Source organism: Sus scrofa, chromosome 7, assembly GCF_000003025.6.
Source record: "Sus scrofa isolate TJ Tabasco breed Duroc chromosome 7, Sscrofa11.1, whole genome shotgun sequence".
Lineage (NCBI taxonomy): Eukaryota > Metazoa > Chordata > Mammalia > Artiodactyla > Suidae > Sus > Sus scrofa.
Window position 1 is genome coordinate 29,979,646 of NC_010449.5, and position 20,770 is coordinate 30,000,415.

General features: G+C 57.7%; 1 protein-coding gene across 1 annotated transcript; it reads right to left on the reverse strand.

The window, feature by feature from the left end:
* Positions 749-17,432, reverse strand: LEMD2 (LEM domain containing 2). The gene is made up of 9 exons (XM_005665892.3): positions 16,516-17,432; positions 14,831-14,871; positions 11,165-11,240; positions 8,226-8,302; positions 7,030-7,109; positions 5,549-5,694; positions 4,708-4,809; positions 4,534-4,636; positions 749-2,015 (listed from the first exon to the last, which is right to left on the reverse strand). Exons 1-9 carry the CDS (start codon positions 17,321-17,323, stop codon positions 1,865-1,867), a joined length of 1,584 nt encoding a protein of 527 aa, XP_005665949.1. The 5' UTR covers positions 17,324-17,432; the 3' UTR covers positions 749-1,864.

Here is a 20,770-nt window from a genome sequence, read left to right on the forward strand (position 1 = left end):
TCCAGCCCGCTCTCCAAACAGCTTCATAGAAATAGAGCCTTGCGTTTGCTCCCTTTCCAGCTTAAGACAAAACGCGGCAGCAGGAAAATCTTTCACTGAAAACCAGAAAAGATGGGCTTGGTTTTGCTGGGTCATTTCTGGGCCCTTGACCATCAACTTAACCACCAAGTTCGCAGATGACAGAGGTTGGCAGGAAGGTGCCCGTCACCGCCCCAAGGGTGGGACCTGCGCGGATGGGGTTGGCAGGCGGTGGAGTGGCCACAGCTCAGAGGCCCAGAAGGGAGAGGAGGTGCCACCCTCAGCTTGCTGCAATGCTCCGGGGAGAGTGTGCTGGTGGAGTGGCAGGACCCCACGGCACTCCCAGCACTCCCCCACGGGTGGGGGATGCCCTGGTGTTTCCCAGGGCCCGGGCCCAGAGGAGACAAGTTGGCTGCCATCAACCTCCAGCCTCCTTAGGGGACACCACCAGCTGCAAGAAACCCCATCCAACCTGGCTGCTGCCACCTCCCACTGCCAGGGCCGGGCACCTCAAGGTAGGCAGAAACGCAGAAATGGACTGGAGGAGAAACGCTCCCTCTCAGGGACCAGGTGCACCCTGTGAGCTCACCAAGCACGGTGGGGTCCTCACCCCGTGACCCTCTTCTCCGCTCACCGACCTCTCCGGGCCAGTGCCGAGCAACTCCGCACATTGCCTTTCTTTACACGTTGCTTTGGGGCAAGAGGGGAAGAACCAGACAAGAAACACATCCATTTTTAATAAATAGTTTATTTATCCAGCAGTTTCAACCCTGATACGGGGCCTGCAGTCTCTTCCTCTTCGGCTGGAGCCTGATTAGGAGACTGCTGCTTTGCCACGGGGCTGGCGCTTGGATTGCAGCCCCGCCGATCACCCGGACATCAGAGGAAATGAGAGAGTATTGCTCAAATGAAGGACACTGGAGCTTTATTAAGGAAACAAAAAATACCGATAAGACCAGAAGGGGTGGGTAAAGCCTTTGGAGGCAGCTGTTCTGTCTCCTCGGCCGGCTCCTCTTCTGCCTGCTGTGGACGAGCACGCGGGGCGCCACTGCTGGAGGCTCTTCGCACTAACAAGGCCCCGTGGCTATATCTGGAGGCCCTGCGCCCAGCCCCCTCACGGCAGCAGTGCTGTGCTGAAGTTCTCGTCCACCTGCCAGGGTGGGGGCTGTGGTGGCGGGAACAGGGTGGTCTTTGCCCACAGCAAGCGCCAGGTCCCGGGGTCCTGGACACTGCCTCCCACCAGGTGCCCAGCAGCAGCCATGGCCCTCCCCCCTGCTCTGGGCTGGGCCCACTCCTGGTTCCACCCGGAGGCCACACCAGCTGCTGACCTCCTGGCCCGAGGCCTGTGGGCCTGGCCAGCTCTCCCTCAGCACCCGTCCTGGTTTCTAGCACCTCCCCTCTGGGGTCAGGGGCCCGATTAGCTGGAGGACAGGCCTCCCTCCCCTGGAGCTCCGACACCCCCGAAGGCACATAACCAAGCTGCTCCCCCCCAGCTGCCTGGCCCGCAACCCGGCCCACCTGCTGCCTGGCGCCCACCCAGCTGCACACTTGCTCTCAGGGTCTCATGGCTATCGTGCTTTATCTTTTCATAACACACAAACCCTTCAACCCTTCTTCCCTTCTCTGCCAGCAAAACAGGGCAGAGCACCTCCACCCTGCCCTCCAAGGAGCCGCACGTTCCCCTGAGGTCAGCTCTGAGAGTCTCACGGAGCCTCTGCAGGCAGGGTCAGGAGGCGGGGGAACGTCAAGGCAAGTGTGAACGCAGCACTGGCAGGACAGCGGCCCCTCACGCCCCTGGGGGACTGGCCTAGGTCAGGCTGAAGAGGAACAGGCCCCCACACAGGGCCTATCGCTCCGAGTCAGAGAAGGCGGAGGGCTTGGTCCACCGCCACACCAGCATGTCTTCCCCGGCCACTCGGTGGGACTCTGTCTGGATCCGGGATTCGTTGGAGGCCAGGAACTCCACGGCCCGGTCCCAGATCCGCTTCATGCGTCTCCTGCAACAAGGGGGGGGGCTCAGCAGGTGAGCGTGCCCTTGGCTGCCATGCCCAGTGCTGCCAGCGCAGGCCAGCTGTCTTCAGATGCCCTTGTACAAAGGGGGGACAAAGCTGCAAGACTCCACCCAGAATTATGTGCTGGAGGAAAGCCGGCAGGTGCTGACAGCACTGCTGCAGAGGAGAAAATTTCGCAGATTCTCAACCATCTCTGCTCCAAAGATGTCCAAGGAAAGGAGCCAAGGGGCAAGGTGTCCAGGGGAGGGGCTGAGCTTCCTGACTCTTGCTGGGACCTGCGGCCGCAGCCCTGGCAGGTGACCCCCCCCCTCAGTGCTAGCTGCACTTTGATGCCTCGTGTGGGCCAATTAAGGAGCGGCCCCTGGCTGCTGAGTGCAGGCTGTATGGCACCTTGGGGAGAGACCAGGTGCCCGCCCGACTGACCGTGGGCCACAGTGCTGGAGCTGCTCCTGCAACCAGGGCCACCAGCTGGGCCCTCGCAGTGCCCAGAGTCCCTGCTCCACCAGTGCAGGCAGGTACCCCCTCCCCCGGCCAGCCCCTCCCCCTCCAGACTGGACAGGACGATTCCAGGGCCGTGGGGGAGGTCTGCTTTGACATCACCCCTTTGGTGTGCCCTGCCTATCTGCTCGCAGAGGGAACCAGTGTGTGTGAGTGGGACGGGGCTCAGCAGGGGGTGGGCACACAAACTGGGAAGCTCCCCAGAGGGCCTGTGAGTCAGGAGAAGGGGTGTTGCAGCTTCCTTCCTGGGGGGGCAGTCCTGTCACCAACCAACCCTCATGGCTGCTTCCACTTGGTCGGTCCGGCCAAGGCCACACCCGCCCCGTCCTCGGGGGGAGGCAGCCAGCGTGCGTGGGGGCCCTCCAGGTGCCCACACAGGGCTGACAGAGCCGCTTCGTCCGCTAAACCACCTGGGTGGGCCAGGAAGAGAATCTGAAGACCAAGAGGCAACTGGCCCGAGCCCCTGGGGCTTCCCGATGGGGTAGAGACCCTGCAGGTACTGGCCAGGCTGCGCTGCCACTTCCTGCTCTGGTTTAGGCGACTCTGCTCTGCCTATAGTTTTAGCCAAGTGAGACGGCTCCTTTTGAGGACTCCCAAGCTTGATGCCAACTCAGTGAGGTGAGGCCCCTCCCCTGACACCCTGTCCCCTTCCCGCCTGATAGCACACAGGTGCCCCTGTAACTTGTCTCCACCCCACCCCCCAGAACTGAGGCTCCGGCAGGCAGGGTTTCTGCTCCCTCCTTTCCCCTTTGCTCCGTGCCCAGTGTGGTGCCACCTGCAGCAGCTGCATAAACATTTGTGGGCAAGTGAGCGCATGACAGCCCTTCACCACAGCCCCTGCGACGCAGGATCATCTCTGCTTTCCGGCTCACTCAGGTTGCCACCCATAGTCACATGATGACCAGTCCTGGCAGGTCCAGCAATCATGCAGGAATGTGAATCCACCATGTGGCCTCCCCGAGAGCTGGGGGCCAGCAGGGAGCACACGCCCCACACTGCCCAGGGACTGGGGGAAGCCGGAAGTCATCAAGCCCCTTGCCATTCAAAAGGGGCCCTTAAATGCTCTGCTTCCAGCTCCTCCGGCTGGCAGCCAGGGTGACTTAGCACAGAGCATGGCACCGGAACACAGAAAGGATACCAGCCGCGGTTCTCTGAACACATTCCTTAAGCTCCCTGTGCCTCAGTTTCCTCGTCTATGAAATGAGTACCACTGGTCTCCCTCCCAGGGGCCTGCTGAGAACGAAGGGAGCCAGTCTGCCTCTGTGGTGGAATCAGAGCCGCTCATGGCAGGCTCTCAGCGCGAGCGCTCAGCATCACTGGGCCAGAGACCAAGGTGAGGCCTGGGCTGACATCGCTGTGGGCCCTGCTGGCCACTGCCTGGGACTCCCCAACTGCACCCCCACCCGGTTTTGCTAGGAATCCATCCAGCATCTTGCCACATGGAAGGTGGACCTGGAATCGTGCATGACAATGGCCAGCCGGCGCCCTGGAAGCGGACCCCATGCATTGCCGTGAAACTGTGTCTCCCAACAGGAGCACGCATGCGCGTACGGGAACTGGAAGGTGATGCCTGCGGTAAGGGGGGTTTCTGACTGTGGGTCATGGTTAAAAATGTTTGAAAAACATTCTTCTCCAGCATGCCAGTCACAGATTCAAGAACAGATGAGGCAGCGCGGCCTCAGAGAGCATGTCGCTGGCAGCTTCCGGTAACAAGAGCAACAGGAAGCCCATCTTCCCTGCTGGCAGCAACCAGGCAGGCCGCCCCAGCAGTCTTGTGACCATGAGGAACTCCAGCAGCCGACAGCGTCCAGGGAGGAGGGTCCCAGGGCCATGGCTCCCGAGGCCTGGCTGCCCTGTGCCTGGACGTCTGCTCATGGAAACCCATCAGGCTCTTCCCGGCCGCCTGCCTGGGAAGGAGGGAGCCCAGGGCAGGCTGCCCGAGGCCTCGGCACCCACAGGGGCTTCTGCACCTGCCCCACACCCACCCCAGCCCCCCAGGACTCACCGGCTCTGCGGGGGGATGAGGGTGTCGCGCACATGCAGAATGCCCACGTACGGGTAGCGCTCCATGTCCTGCTCCCAGTCCACGTAGTGGTCCTGCACCACGTCTGCGGGACAGAGGCAGGCTTAGGGCTGGGCCCACAGGGGGCCGGCAGCCCTCTTGGTGGGGGCCACGCACCTATAATCTTCTTCACCATCTCGTACATGGCCTGCTCCTCCTCTTCCAGCTTCCGCCACCGGTACCTCAGGAAGATCAGCAGCCCCCACAGAAAGGCCAGGCCTGCGGGGGGACGAGGCACCTTGAGTCCCTGTTGCCCTGCCCTCAGGCACCCACGGCCTCAGGAGGGCAGGCCCTGGGCCTGAGGGTGCTCTGAGCACCTGGTGCACGTTAGGCCCAGGGCTGGCAAGTGGGAAACGGGGCACAGAGATGCCCAAGGAGGTCAGGCTAGGAAGCAACCCGAGGCATCCAGGTCTCGGCCCGGGCTTCCCGTCCTCCACCGTTGCACAGACATACATACGGCCTTGTGTTCTGAGGTGCTGCCCACCTCCCGGGTGCGGGACTGTGCTTCCACCTGGGTGTCTCTGCAGAGCTGACCTTTCCGCGCTCAGACACCGAGGTCTCTGCTCAGAGCAGCCCCCAAGGAGCCTCCCTGCGGCTCAGCCCTGGGCTGAGAGCTGCTGACCTCGTTGAGGGAGTAACACAGGCCGATCTCCTGCCGTGTCTCCCTGGGGAGTGGCTGCACCCCGGGGTCCCAGAAAGGAGAGGCTGACGGTCCCCTGCCCTGAATCAAGAACACTCTCTAGTCACCTTCACGTTCCAGCCACCGAGTCTCCAGGGGCAGAGGTGACCCGGGCCGAGGCTGACCTGCTCAGCTCCTGTCTCACCAGACAGACCTCAGGCTCAGGGGCAGAGACGAACCCACAGGCTCGGGCTCCGGGCTGGGCTCACGCCCAGGGGTGCTGCTGAGCCGGCCCGATGAGGGTAAGCGGCAGGGCTGAGAAGGGGCACCAGGACTTACACCAGAAGAAGATGAGCACGTGGGTGGCGGCGGTGAGCAGGGCTCGGCTCAGGCGGCAGGCGACCCCCATTCGGGGCCGGGCAGACTCCAGGCAAACCACCTTGTCCACTGTCGTCACCAGCTCAGATGGGTCCTCCCCTTTCAACCTGGAACAGGACGCAGGGCTATAAAACCGCCCCAGAGCTCTGAGGAGCCAGGGTGGGGTGTGGTGGGGTGGGTGGGGGGTGCTCTGGGGGCCTTCACCTGCTTATGAAACAGACTGGGTAGCCTGGCTGCACTCCTTCCAGAAACTTCCCACCTTGGCTACTTAGAGAGAAAAAAGCTTTAAAGACAGCAGCAGGCTCCAACCCCTGCTGCTAAAGTGACGTCCCCTCTGTTGGGTCTTTGACAGCCCCTCTCAGCGTGTGGAAGATTAAACTGTAAATTGCATTCCCACCTCCCAGCAGAGAGAAATGGAAATGTTTGCTGACTCGCTTTGCAAGAAGTGAAGCCAAGTCTGGGCGGGTGTGCTTCTCCCCAGCGACCAGGAGGCACGGGAGCTGTTTAAGTGCAGAGACCACGGGGCGCCACGAGGCTCAACCACCGCCAGGCTCCCGGGGGCCAGGCCCCGGCCCTGCTCTGGACGGCACAGCGACGCTGGGGCTCAAAGCAAACCGTCTCAACTGCTCACGCTCCACTTCTCGCGCCGGCCGTGGGGGCTGGGCTCAGCGCCGCAGGCTGTCCTCCCCAGCATGACAAGGCATTGTCACGTCATTGGTCCTCTGTGTTAGCGGCCTAGGCGCACGCGGCTGAGAAACTGAGTTCTCTGCCTTTCCTAAGTCACAGGAAAACTGCTCATCCACTCAGGGACGCTTTTTTTTTAAGCCCATGGATTTTAATCATGCCAGGCATCTAGTTACCAAGCTTTAGGCTGAGCTGCCCGAGGGGCTTCTGCTGCACGTGCCGCTGATGGAATTAGTCATTTGGGGGATCAGAGGGGAAGAGAACAAAACCCTAGTATGCACTGGCATGTCGGCGGCTGTAACTGGAGCAGAGACCCCAACAAGCCCCAAGGCGAGGGAAGGCGGACGAGGGTGTCTCTCCAGCAGGGGACCCTCAGTGCCCCCCATGCCGGGGCCTTTCAGGAGGGTGGCCCGCTCGCTCTCTGCTAACACAGAGAAACGGCAGCTGCCTGGCTGGAATACAGTCCAGTCTTCCCCTCCGCGATCTCCGTGCGGAGGGAAACCAACGTACAGACTCATTTCATCTACACAAGGAAGGTGGCAGCGAGGGAAGGACGTGCAGGAAAACGCCTCCACCAGCAAGTCGGCGGGGCGGGTTGAGTGCCCAGGGTACAGCTGAGTTAGCTGGCCACCCAGCGGTCAGCCTGGCCCCGGATCCTGTCCGGTCCTGGAGCTGCTCTTGCCACTGCCCCAGCCCTGTGTCCCCCGACCGGTGGGGCTGGACAGCTGGAGGTGGGATCGGGCGGCGCCCACACTCACCAGATGCCCACATCCTTGTTGCTGCTCAGGATCCAGGTCAGCGCGGCTTCGAACTTGGCAGAGGAGCTGCTGGTCACGTTCTGGGGGGGAGAGGGAAGAGGGGAGTGGGCTCACTCCACCTCTGGGCCAGAGGAGCCCCTCCACGCCCCCAGCTCTGCTCCATCAAGAGCACAGCAAGCCGGCAGGAGGACCGGGGGCTGGCGAGAGGGTGGTAAAGGTTGCAACCAGGAGCAGGCTTGGGGCAACAGTGCAGGTCTGAGACGGCCAAGCGAGGGGACTTTTCTCAGGGACTGATGTGCTGGGCCAGGGAGCTGGCCGCTCATCTTGAAGAAGACAAGAGGCATGGGAGTGGGGTCTTGGGCCAGTTCCCCCCACCCATCTCAGTCTCCTCTTCTGTGACATGAAAACTAGACGAGGTGATTTCTTAGGCTTCTTCCAGTTCTAAATGTCCCTAATTCTACCCTCTCAAGGCCACACGCAAAACCCGATGGACTCCAAGCAACCCAGATGGTAATCCTGAGGGAAGAGAATGGGCAGGATAAATGTCTTTTTGTTTTTTCTTTTTGGCCTCACCCATGGCACGTGGAAGTCCCCAGGCTGGGGATGGAACCTGTGCCACAGCAGTGACCTGAGCTATTGTGGCTCAGTGGTTAACGAACCCGACTGATATCCAGGAGGATGAGGGTTCAACCCCTGGCCCTGCTCAGCGGCTAGCATTGCAGTGAGCTGTGGTATAAATTACAGAAGAGACTCAGATCTGACGTTGCTGTGGCTGTGGTGCTGGCTGGTATCTGTAGCTCCGATTCGACCCCTAGCCTGGGAACCTCCATATGCTGTGGGTGAGGCCCTAAAAAAGACCAAAAAACAAAACAAAAAAAAGTGCTGAGATGGGAGAAAAGTGAGCTGGAGGAACAGGCCCCAGGGTACTTACAGGAGGGGTGCAGGCAGGGCCCACAGCAGTGCCAGGAGCACCACCCGGCTCTGAATGGCTCACCTTGGATCCTGTCACTGTCACTTAACTTCAGGTGGCCTAACACTCCACTGAATTAAAAAAAACTTTTTTTCTTTAAAAAGGGAAAGCAAACAAGCCAGAAGCAAACACAAATGAAAAAAGAAAAAAGAAAAAAATCCCGCAGGGCTTGGAAGATCAACAGACAGGCCTGGGACCTCCAGGAAGGGCGGCCTGGCCCACTTACTGCTATGTACTCCTGGGCTTCCGTTACAGGGATGCATTTGCTTTTCAGCTTCTCTGGATTTCCACACTCAAAATTACCTAGGAGGGAAAACACACATTCAAACACAAAGAGGAGGTGGAGAAAATTTACCCTGAAACCAACTGAAAACTGCAGCAAGGATCAAGCCATCAGCTTTGATGGGGAGCATGTGGCCCAGTGGCCCTGGCTTCTGTGGGCATCTTCGCTCTGCAGCAAGATCAAAAGCCACTTAGCTTGGATCGATTCCAGATCATTAAAACCTGACCTGCAAAGCAGTGTGGCGATTTGCATTAAATGACTAAAAAGCTGCCCAATACCAAGGTCTGTTTGCAATTGATCCCTAAAAGGATCAGACAGGCGGCTTTGGGAGGCGCTGGGACGGCACTATAAATAAACACAGCCCGGAGGGAAGGCAGGCCGCAGGCCCACTGCACTGCAGGACTCTGGGCTCTGGGACCAGGCGGGTGACCAGGAACGCCAGACCCTGGAGGAAGGGGTGTCTGTGTCTTGGGCAGTGGGGTGTGTACCAAAGCTCCCTTCTGCTCACCCTGGGCACTGGCTCCCACCCAGGGTGGAGCGGGGAGCCTCTCCCTAGTCCTGCCCAGGCTCCAGGCCCGGCCAAAGGGCCACCTTCTCTGAAAGGCCCCCAGCTGCGGGGGCCTCTTATTTAGCCAAGTTGCTCTGGACTTGGTGACCTGCCTGGCCCTGGGCTCTTAATTGCCCACTGGATTCACCTGCCCGGCGCGGCCTCACCACCAGACCCCTAGGAAGCAGGACAGTGCAGGGCTGGGCCACGACAAGACCCTTAACCTTCATACACAGCCCGACGGCCCTCGACCTGGCATGGCCTGGCGCCTGTGGGTGACCAGTCTGTAGGTCAACAAAGCTTTAAAATGATTCAGCATAAATGACACAGCACCACTCAAATTGCCACCACATTTGCTTTCCTAGCACCTGGTTCCCTGCTCCTGCTCAAATGCCTACCCTGGCCCTCAATGCCTGCAGGATGGAGCTGATGGTCCAGAATCCTGGCCGGCCAGGGTGGACTCAACCGCCCTTTCCAAACCCCACTTCCTCTCTCCTTATCCGAGTGGTCACCTGCTTCCAACTCCGACCCTGTGATTTCTGCCTCTACGGCCCTGCCCTTCCCCTGACAAAGGCACAACCAGTCCCACCTGGGCTTCCAGGCCTTCGCGGACGCCACCTCCCCGAGACGCTTTCCTGACCGCTCCAGCTAAAGGGTGTCGTGCCTCCCAGAGCTTCTGGCCTCTTGGTTCTCCCCCAGCGGCATTTTCTATCACCAGGGGTCAGGGGAACAGATGGCCTGTCCCTTCTCCTAGACCTTGCGCAGCCTGTGGGCACGACCCTGGGCTGAGTCAACTTGTGTCCTGCAAAGGTCAGCATGGCGGCCCCACCACAGCTGACATCCAGCAGGAGGTGGGTAGAGGGCCTGCGTGCTTGCAGCCTGCCCCAGCCTGGCTGGTCAGAAGCCTGAAGACCAGGCTCTTTGGGGGCATAAAACGGAACCACACATGGAGTGGGATGGAGAAATGTCACCTAGCATCCACAGGTTAGGAGGAGAGCTGCTCAGCTTTATCCCCTGGGGGTCTTCCTGAAAGCCAGACGCTGGGGAGCTCCCACTGTGATGCAGTGTGTTAAGAATCCTGCATTGCAGCAGTGTGGCTCAGAGTCAATCCCTGGCCCAGAAACTTCCATATGCTGCAGGTGTGACCCATAAAGAAAAAAATAAATCAGACTTTGATTCAATAGGTTTGGGGTGGGACCTGAGATTCTGCAGTTCCAATAAGCTTCCAGGTGACCCTGGTTCTGCTGGTCCTTGACCACAACTGAGCCACAAAGGTTTAGGACACCCCCTTAGGCCAGAAATTACATGCTAAGCCCCTAGGCCACAGAAAGATGCCCATGATGACAGTGATGCTGTGAGCCCCAACTCTTGTCTCCTCCTCCGAGCTCACAGGTGCCTCCCTGAGCACCCTGGCCTCCCACCAGTCAGCAGCGGGGGGAGCAGAGCCGGGGCCCACAAGCTCGGCCCTGAGGGCTGAGGTCCACGCAACCTTGACTTCCTAGCAACAACCTCAGATAGGGCTGGCCCCGTGGGTGACGGGCACCTCTCAAACATCCCTTAGACTGAGTGCTCCCTCTGATTCTTGTGCCCAGTAAGCCTAACCCTGGCCTGAGCACTGAGTTCTCATCTGTGGCATCAGTGATGCTGAGCCTTCTGGAGGCCAGTGTCGGGGAGGATGCAGCCTAAGGCAGCTGCCGTCTCTGGCCTCAAGGAACACATATACCAAATAAACCAGTGGGGTCCTCCAGCTGGAGTTTGCAGGGGTGTTTATGAGGGTGCTAAGAATGCCCTCCTCTAGAAAATAGCACTTGACTTTCAATTGGTTAAGACAAGATATCCCAAGATCACTGGGTCAAAGGGGGAGATGGAGGCCCTGAGACATCAGGGTGGTGCAACATCCCACAGCCAGATGGAGACACCGGGGCCCTGGAGCACTGGACAGGCCTGACTGCTCAGGTCACCACTCAGCTCCGGCCACCTGCACGAGCCTCTCTGCCCGCACCGGCCTCTCCACCCAGCCTGGGCATCCATCTGGGGCCACGAAGCCCACAGTCTGGAAGACTCAGACTCCGAGAGGATCTGAGGCCTGGCCCTGCCAATGCAACGTGCACCCCCAAAGCGTGAGTGAGCAGCACATCTGCTGAAGGGCCTATGCAGGGGCCAGGACCCCTGGGTCCTTAAAGACCCCAAGGCACTCTGCCCACGTGCAAGGTTAAAAAAGGCTGTGTGAATGAGAAACAGGAAGGCGGGACCTGGCTTGTAGGGGTGCTCCAGGAGAGAGCTGGCCACCCGGCCTCGACTACGGCCGTTCCCAGGGTATGTCAGGTACACTCACCGGCTTGGGTGGCCAGGAAGTTGTAGAGTTCGTGCAGCAGCTCCAGCAAGGCCGCCTTCTGTTTGGCCTGACAGAACTGAAAAGGCAGAGGACAGGCGGTCAGCAAGGCGGGGCGGGGGTGGGAGGGCATCTGCTTTCACGTCCTCAGCTGCACAGTCCAGTTCTAAGCAGTAAGGCAGACCTCATACTTTAAGCCACAACTTTCGCAACGGTGGGCCCGGGACAGGGGCCATGAATACCGGTTAACTGACTGAGAAGGACACCAAAAAGCAGAGGCAGGCTGAAGCAGACACGGTGATGAAGGGCCCGCCAGCCTGCAGGCCCCCGGGCCCCTGCCCCATGGCTCCTGCTGGAGAAGGGCTGTGAATCAGAGGCCACGCGGCTGGGGGCAAACGTGGAGCCCTGCTTCCTCGGAGGGGAGAGCTGACGCTGTCTGGTGCAGTCCTGTGTCCCCGCGGGCTACTCCTGCCCACTCTTGGGGACCCATGGGCCTGTCTACACTCTACTTATGCATGGTCTGCTTTGTGAATTATCTTCTGCAAATGTTTAATCTCCGACTGGATTCCCCTAGAAATGGAAAGTTTCAAGGAAATTTTTTTTTTTTTTTTTTTGTCTTTTTGCCATTTCTTGGGCCACTTCCGCGGCATATGGAGGTTCCCAGGCTGGGGGTCGAATTGGACCTGTAGCCACCGGCCTACACTAGAGCCACAGCAACTCGGGATCCAAGCCACATCTGCAACCTACACCACAGCTCACGGCAATGCCGGATCCTTAACCCACTGAGAAAGGCCAGGGATCGAACCCGCAACCTCATGGTTCCTAGTCGGATTCGTTAACCACTGCGCCACGACGGGAACTCCCTCAAGGAAATCTTGAAACTGCAGGGAGAAAATGTCATCTGTTGAGAAAATCTGTGTATCTTCTGCTCCAGCACCTGGAGCAGACGTGACGCCATTTTGCTTGCCTCACTTGATTTGTAACATTTGGAAAAGGCCGGGTGCCATGCTGAGCTGTCTGTACATGCGCGGGCACTGAACCCTCACAAAACCCTCACTGCACCCGCACCCCAACCTCTCAAGCGAGGAGCCTGAGGTTTAGAAACCTTACATGCGCCACCAAGATCCCACACTCCTTAGTGGAAAGCCACACAGAGGCCGGCCAGTGGACTCCCAACCTGCCCTCTACCCTTGAGGCCTCTCTGGGCGGTCATGGGGCAGAGCCCTGCACCAAAGTCCAGGGTCTCGACTCTAGACCAGGCTCTGCCCCTACAAAGGAGCCAAAGTCGCTTTCCTTCTAGGGCTTGTTGGTTGCCCTGATCTGATTTGGTTTCAAACAGTCTCGGAGGCAAGACTTGTCCCCTCATGTCACCTGAAGACCCTAAAGCCTCTACCAGGTATGAAACAATGTAACGCACACGACTATAAATGTTCCGAAACAACTCACCTGCCTACTAGTGAGTCAGAAACCCCAACTTTTTTTTTTTTTTTTTTTTTTTTTTTTTTTTTTTTGCTTTTTAGGGCCACACTTGCAGCGTATGGAAGTTCCCAGGCTAGAGGTCAAATTGAAGCTACAGCTGCCGGCCTATACCACAGCCACAGCAATGCCAGATCCGAGCCGAGTCTGCGAACCACACCACAGCTCACGGCAATGCCAGATCCCCCACTCACTGAGTGAGGCCAGGGATCGAACTTACGTCCTCATGGATACTAGTCAGATTTGTTCCTGATGCACCACAATGGGAACACCCCAACAATTTTTAAAGAATGTTTGACGATATGGGAAAAGGTGACAATTGCGTGCTAACTGCAGCTAAACATACAGAGGTCCCGATTCCACAGACACAGCGAGAGGAGATGGGAGGGAAACATTCCCCACATGATAATGGCTCTTATCTCCAAGCAGCAGAATCATGGGTGATTTTTGTCACATTTTCAGAACTTGCTACATTAAACAGCTCTCATTGTCACCACCATGAAAAAAGTGGTAGCAATTACTAAGGTTCCAAAGTCACAGGTGTTTAGGCAAAGCAGGGCTGATTCCAGGACAGAAGGGACTGGACGAGGAGACAGCCTGACTAAGACAACGGCACCCACTCCCGGGCTGTCCCCGAGGTGTTGGCAGCACTGAGCCGGAAAGAACCAAGAGTCACAGACGGCGGAGAAGGGGAAGGACCCGTATATTCGAACTCAAATGCCCTCTGGTGAGCTTGAGCGGCACAAAGAACGAACATCACCAAAGTCAAGAAGCACCTCCCCACTGCCTGTTCCTGTGTCCGCCCTCCCTGAAGGCCAAGGTGCCCCTGGAACCTCGGCTCAGCACCAGAGCTCAGCCTGGCGGCTGATGGGCGCCTGCAGTGGCCCAGACTCCGCTGAGCCGGGCTCTGAGGTTATAAGCATGCAGACGGCGCGCTGAGCGGGGTGCCCGTCGCGCTGTCGCTAGCGGGACACGAGCACGTCCAGCAAGGGGAGGGCCACGGGCCAATCTGTCCTGCGGTCCTGGGCCGGCGACACTAAGACGTGTGGGAGACCAAGAAACAGAAAGCACACAGCCCGTCTCTAAATAAAAGAAACCAGAAGAGTCTTACAGAAGAGTTTCATTTTTTTTTTTCCTGTTTTGGTTTTCGGTCTTCAAAAATTCTATTTTCCCCTCCTGGCCATGCTTCTGGGCCTCTTCCTTCAATCATCGACTGCAGTTTTTTTGAGAAGGCAGCTAATACTTACCCTGAACCTGTTTTTACAAAACAGTAGGGAAGCCAAGATATCTGGTGGATGCACGCAATAAATACATGTAATAAAAACACCCCCAAATATGACACAGCAGAAGCCAAAGAGAAATAAAACTGGCTGTCTGCATCAGGACGGCCCCTGGTTACGTGGGTAAGAGTCCATGCATGGGCCTGGGAATAACCTCAAGTGGCTTCTCTCCAGCCCCTGGTGACCTGCACACTTAGACCACTAAGTCACGCCCTCTGGCAGCACAAGACTCCTCCTGGTAGGATTTACGACCTGAAAATTTACTGCCTCGTATCTTCCCCACACTGCCACCTGTCCCAGCATCCCAGCTTCTCGCTAATGCTGTTTTCATGACTCATAAATGGATGGGACTGCTCACCTTCCCAAATATTATTTGTAGGGAACATTAAAGCTTCATAAAACAAATCTATAGACTAAGAGGGCTAACTCCACTTCAGATGTGTTTAAAACAAGCCCCGGATGACGTTTCAAATCAGAACAGTATTTTCAGAGCCACAGACATCGACCGGAGATTGCGCAATTGAGACCCCGGTCTCCTGACCTTAAAAAGCTGCGAGCCTTTCTCTGGAAGCCAGGGGGCTTGAGAGGTTCTTCAACCACAACCTACAGCATCCAACTCAGTTCCCCATCGGCTCAGGCAGATCAAAGTCCTTAGTACCGTGATTGATGGGAGAGCTCCGGTAACAAGCCCGGGGCTGGAGCTCAGGAGCTCAATCCTCTCCGTTTCAAGTGCTCCTTCACTGCCACAATTGAGTCTGACACAAACATCACAGAACATGATGCCATTCTGGTACATTACAGGCAGCTCTCCTGAAAATGATCCCATTATGATCTCTTTCTGGGCCAGTTTACCTCCTGATGGAAGCCAACATCTTTGGGAGGAATAATGAAAGCTAGAGAAACACAAACTCACCTCATCTGTTTTTCTCTCACAGTCCACTGGCAATAATTTCACTGCGACCAAGAAGAGAAGCACAGAGGAAATTAAAAGTGTGTGGATTGTGAGAAAGGATACAAAAAGGGACCACTCTCAAAATTCAGGGAAAGTAAAACATGAGCAATATAACGATGGGGATTAGAAAGATGTCTTTTAAGTAAGGTATTTAAAAAACACAGGCACTAAAATGTAAGGAGGTTGAAGCCCTGGATTAGAATTAGGATGTCTGTGTCCTAATCCCAGGAGTAAAACAGCAAAGGGACCTCAGGCAACGACTCACTTAACCCACCACTCTGAACCTCTGACTCGTCATCGTAACGTGGGCTCACTAAAGCCTTCCTTGCTTCACTCAGACTCAGCCTCACACAAGACAACATTCATGATGGTTCTAGATGTTGTGAACAATGTTACGTTACACAGGCATCGATACCATCATGGGAGAAGTCAGGGCAGAGCCCAGTGTTCACCCAGGAGCTGTGTCTTAGAGCCTCTCGGCAGTGAGGCCATAGCCTGCTTTCCGACATCACCAGCGTACAGTGAGCACTGAAACACGCCTGGGTCTGTCTAATTCCTCCAGCAGGTGGATAAACTGCTCTCAGTCAAGAAATTATTGGGATGTGGGCACAAGTCTGGGACCCCTGCGTCCGCAGACCTACTCATCCATCCAAATATCCACCTGCTGCAACAGCAAAGACAATTTAGCATTTCCCTGCATTTTGGCTGCTCCTGCCAGGCAGGCAAAGAGGGGGCCTGGGCTCAAGGCTGGGAACGGTATTAGTCATGTTCATTCTCTACAAAGACTTGGTGAACTACAGAATCACTTTATGCTCAAATTTGTAAAGAAATCACTTCTATGCTGTTTCTTATTCAACTAGAGCCCGGAATTATGGGAGAAGCAAATTTCCCTTTTAGGAAACACACAAATCCTAAACTATTGGTTAGCATAGAGTACCCCACAGCTTTCTTATTGGTGTGTCTTATCCAGTAAGTGTGGACAGAGGCATGGCTGGGAACACCCTTGAGATGCAGGACTCTCTTTTGGCACACTCCATGAGGGCGCTGCAAACAATGACAGATGCCACCGTGTACATCACTGTAAACTCTTTCAAAGGTTCTTCCACACCTGTCTCATGGGCAGGGCTAGAATAACCTCCTTTTGGCAAATGAGTCCTGTGGTCCAAAGAAGTAGAGCGTGCAGCCTTTCTGGTGCTGCAAAGTGGGGTCCCCAACCAGATCTATCCCTGAGTAGTGACACGTAAGGTGCCTTCCAATGGGCGCTGATGTGTGAATGAGCAAGAAAACAGAAGGGATCAAAGAACTAAGCAGGGACGGGTGGATCTGTTAGAGGGATGTGTTAGAGGGTTGGCTCTGGAGAGGGAAAAGGAAAAGTGACTCCAGAAAGGGTGCTTCCAGCACGTGGTTGAAAGGGAGATTAGTAGGCAGAGCTGGGACAGAAAATGCGAACAGGAGAAAGGTGACAGAAATGACTGCGGATCCAGGGATCCTGGTCACTCCTCCCACGGCTGGAGGAAGGAGAGCCACAGTCTGGAGGTTAACAGGCATCTGACAGGTGTGGGGTGTGCGGCCTGGCGCTGAGGACGGGTCGTCCCGGGGGGCACGCGCGCGACCAGGGCCCTCCCCTGCGCCGGCCAGGGACGTACTGCTGTCTCGCGCCTCCTGCGGCGCCGAGGGCTGGCCCATCTTCACCCAGAGGATGCCCAGAAAGGCGAGCAGCAGCCCCAGGCTGGCCCAGAGCAGCAGCCGCGACAGCCAGCGCTCCAGCCGCCGCCCCACCTCGGGCCGGGCCCGCGCCGCGCCCGTGGGACTCGCTCTCGTCGGTCGCAGGCCCGGGCGCGGGTCGGGGCTGAAGAGGGCGGAGGACGGCCGCGCCGTTGTCGGGGCCGAGGCCCACCAGCGGCGGACTCCGTGGCCCGGGCTCGGCGCCGCCCTATCGGGCGTCCGGGAGTCCTCGTCCTCCTCCGAGCTGCCCCGGGCCGAAGCGCGGCGTCTGAGCGGCGCAGGGCGGGAGGAGTAGGCGAGGCCGCGGCTCCCGGACCAGGAGGGCGGGGAGACCCCGAGGTCGCCATAGGCCCCGGAAGGCGCGTAGGCCGAGCCCGAGGCCGGTGAGGAGAGCCAGGGCTCCGACCGAAGGGAGGCGGCGGCCGGGCGGGCGCGCAGCGGCGCCTCTTCGCGCAGCCGGGCCTCCTCGCGCAGCCGCTCCTCGCCGCGCAGCCGGGCCTCCTCCCGCAGCCGCTCCTCGCCGCGCAGCCGGGCCTCCTCCCGCAGCCGCTCCTCGCCCCGCGCCCGGGCCTCCTCCCGCAGCCGCTCCTCGCCGCGCAGCCGGGCCTCGCCCCGCAGGCGGCGCAGCTTGTTGCGGTAGACGTCCCGGGTGGTGTCGGTGATGGGTCCCGGCTGGAAGCCCAGGGCCTGTAGCTCCCGCCGCAGCTCCAGGTCCGACAGGCCGGCCATGGCCAGGACACCGCCCCCTGCCCGGCCCCGGCGCTCACAGCACCGCACCCGGAACTGTTCCCGCCGGCGGCCGCGGCGGAGCGGGCGGGGCCCCGCGCCATGATGGGAAGGGCGGTGTTTCCGCCATGTTTGGAAGGTCTGCGCCTGCCCAGTGGGCCGTCCATGACGCGACCAGACCCCGCCTCCGAGACGCCATGTTGAGAAGGTCTGCGCCTGCCTAATTGGCGAACCGGGAAGGGGAGGCCAGACTCCGCCTCTAAGGTCGCCATGTTGGGGAGGTCTGAGTGTTTGGAAGGGTTTTGTTTTTGTTTTCCTCTTTTATTCCTCACTTTGCCCAGTCCTTCTCCTCTGTAAGACCAAGTGATCTTTATCTCTGAATCCTCCGTCCCTTGCGCAGTCCCTTTCCATAGTACTTATTGAGTAATAAGTCACGTTGTTTTAACGGATGAATTACTTGATGCAGAGAGTGGCTTGCAAAATCCCTTGCTCCGGTTGTCTGGGGACCAGCGCGCTCAGGGAGGGGTTCTGGGTCGGGGAGTGGACCCCAGCTGTGCTCACGCCTCGCAAAGCCCCGGCGTTGCGGGCCCCGCCCTCAGCCAGGGACGTCCCATCGTGGGCAGAGGAGCAGTGTGCCCCTGGGAGGAGGCCGCGTGGCCAGCGGTGGGGTTTTCAAAGGAGAGAAGTGTAGAGTTAAGAGTTCTCGCTCCCAGCTGCACCATTAGACGTGCGTTCGTATCCAGTTGACATTTCCAGCCTCCAGGAGGCAAGGATGAGGAGAGGTGATATGTTCTCGGAACGTGGCTGGCACGTGTGCCCGGGTGTTTACACTTGACACTGGTGCCGCGTGGAGCCTGCGCTGTGTGCTTCCCGAGGCTCTCGGCAGAGAAGCCGCTGCAGCTGCGGGAGTCATGGGGCGTGATGACAAATGGAATAAGGCTATGTGTCGTGGGCTTCCTTCTGCCTCCGCATTCCTCATCGCATTCCTCATCGACTGCCTTTCTCAAACACTTACTGTCGGCCTCAAGGGTTCCATTCCATTTCTACCTCCAGTGCAGGTCGCTCCTTCCCGCAATCTCCCCGCCTCCCCTACCGTCCCTTTGAACCCGTCCTGGGCAAGGTCTCTGCCAGCGTTTGCATTCCCGCCCCTTGCTCTATCGGCGCATTTATCACTGGCCACCTTGCGGGTAAAATTACAGCCTGGGCTTGGTCAGCCTCCCGAGGTAGCCTCCCCATCACCCCTGACTTAGCTGCTCCCATGTGGTGCGATTTCTCTCACCAAGTGTTGTTTTCTTTTTCTCTGCCAGTGTTTGCACGGAATGCCATGAATTTGATATAGTGATTGCCTAACACATATACCACATAATAGTATTTTATTTCTTTCTGAAGCACTGTTTGCATGACAAATGGGTTGGTAACATTTGTGCAACTCCTTGCAGCTGTGCAGTTCAATATATAAAGAATGAGCCTTTCAGCATCAATACCGGCCCTGTGAATTCTAAGAGGGCTTGAAACTGATGCTTAAACAGACTTCACCTTGCAGCATTTGGCAGAGTTATGGTCTATTTCAATGCAGTGGGTTTGGGGCGATTTAAAAACATACTGAATAGAACCCACCCCCAGGGGTCCCCAGTGTGGGTTTTGTCAGTCTTCCTTGGGTTTGGGGGTCTGGGCTGCTGTACACACCAAGCCCCAAGTGACCCCCCAGCCTTCCCCCAGCCCCACCCAGCCCTGTTGTTGTGGCTCCAGCCTAGAACCCATCCAGTGCAGTGCTCCCCCCACCCCACCCCAGGTGGCCCACCTCTGCCTTCATGGTGGCAGTGACTAGGCAGTCCTTGGCCTTGTCTGGCTGGGTGCCGGTGTAATGCACCACCACTCGCTACTTCCCTTCTTCCCCCTCTGAAGAGAAGCCTCATGATCAGACTGAAAAAAGCAGAAAAAACTCTCAGGAGTCCAGGGTCTTCCCAGGTCTCCGGTCTCTTTTCTCCAGAACTCCCTGCTGTTAGGTTTGCTGAGGGAGGAACGTGCAAGGCCAAGTTAGCAAAGCAAGAGAGATTTATTAAGGCATCAGAGGGGGACGGGGCTGAGCTCAAGATGGCACCAGCCCCGACTGTGAGGAGATGCTAGGCTTGTAAAGGAACTGTGGCTGGTGTTCCTAGCAGGGAACTTGTGGCAGGATCAACAAAGAAAGAGGGGAAGGTCAAGGGAGGGGGCAGGGGCGCCCATGACAGAGGGCGGTTAATCCTTGTAGGTGGCTAAGCTTGGCAGGCAGTTGTTTTCCGCAGGCCATTGTTTCCTGCTGCCCAACTTGAGAGGGTGCAGCTCTTATGCTGGGCTGCACCCATGTCTGAAGCAGGTCTCCATGCTGAACCGCCACATTGGTGGGGGGGTGTGTCTCGGTTCTCCTGGGAACCCATCACCCACTCTGCCCACCCTCCCAGAATTGATGACCCTTCAGCGCCTGCGTCAACACTCTGCGCCCTCAAGGCACTGTTACCCACTCTAGGGGTTTTTTTGTTTGTTTTTTTTCTTTTTAGGGCCGCATGCATGGCATATGGAGGTTCCCAGGCTAAGGGTGTAATCGGAACTGTAGCCACTGGCCTACGCCAGAGCCACAGCAACGCAGGATCCAAGTCATGTCTGCAACCTACACCACAGTTCATGGCAACGCCGGATCCTTAACCCACTGAGCAAGGCCAGGGATCGAACCCGAGTCCTCATGGATGCTAGCTGGGTTCATTTACCACTGGGCCACGATGGGAACTCCCCGCTTTAGTGTTGATGCCGCCCACTTTCCTCCAGGCGACTGTCCCCTCCAAACTGCATCTGGGTGCTTCTTTGCCTCCATGGCCCGAGCTGTGTCTGGAGTTGCCACGAGGCCCCTTCTCACCTTCTTGGATCTGCCTCTCTGTGCCTCCGGTGCAGCGCCAGAGCTCGGCCCACTGGGGATGGGAATGTGTATTTCAAAGAGCAAAGGTGACAGCCATCCTGAGTGCCCTCCTTTCTCATCACTTTGTTGTGTTTTTTGTTTTTTAAGGTGAGCAGCTCAGGTTGTGGTTGGTTTTCCTGATTAAAGGCAAATGAGGGAAAACAAGCTCCAGTGTCTAACTCTACTTCGTAACCACATCCACACTTAGCAGAGCAGAGGAGCCGCGTGGAGGACACTTCAGATTCCCTGGGGGTTTGCCTGGCCAGCCGCCGGCCTGCTAGCCTCTCTCCATCTTGGCAGAACCTGATAATAATAACAGCCATAAATCTTTTAGTGGGTTCCTTTTTCCTTCTCCTCCTGTGAAAAGCCCCACACACATTTATCAGATCCTTAAAAGCACCCCGGGACCAACCGCAGACTCGTCCTTGATCCACCTTGTCCCAGATATTCTGGGCTCCCTGGGAACACATGGTGGGTGGTCCCAGCAAGGTGGGAGAGGGGACCATGTGGGTGCCATTTCC

Excerpts from the sequence above, each read along its gene's own strand:
- LEMD2 (XM_005665892.3), bottom strand. The coding sequence starts at position 17,323 with ATGGCCGGCCTGTCGGACCTGGAGCTGCGGCGGGAGCTACAGGCCCTG. Across the intron at positions 4,637-4,707 it reads GATGGTGAAGAAGATTATAG|ACGTGGTGCAGGACCACTAC; the intron begins GTGCGTGGCCCC and ends TCTGTCCCGCAG. Across the intron at positions 2,016-4,533 it reads CTCATCCCCCCGCAGAGCCG|GAGACGCATGAAGCGGATCT; the intron begins GTGAGTCCTGGG and ends CCCTTGTTGCAG.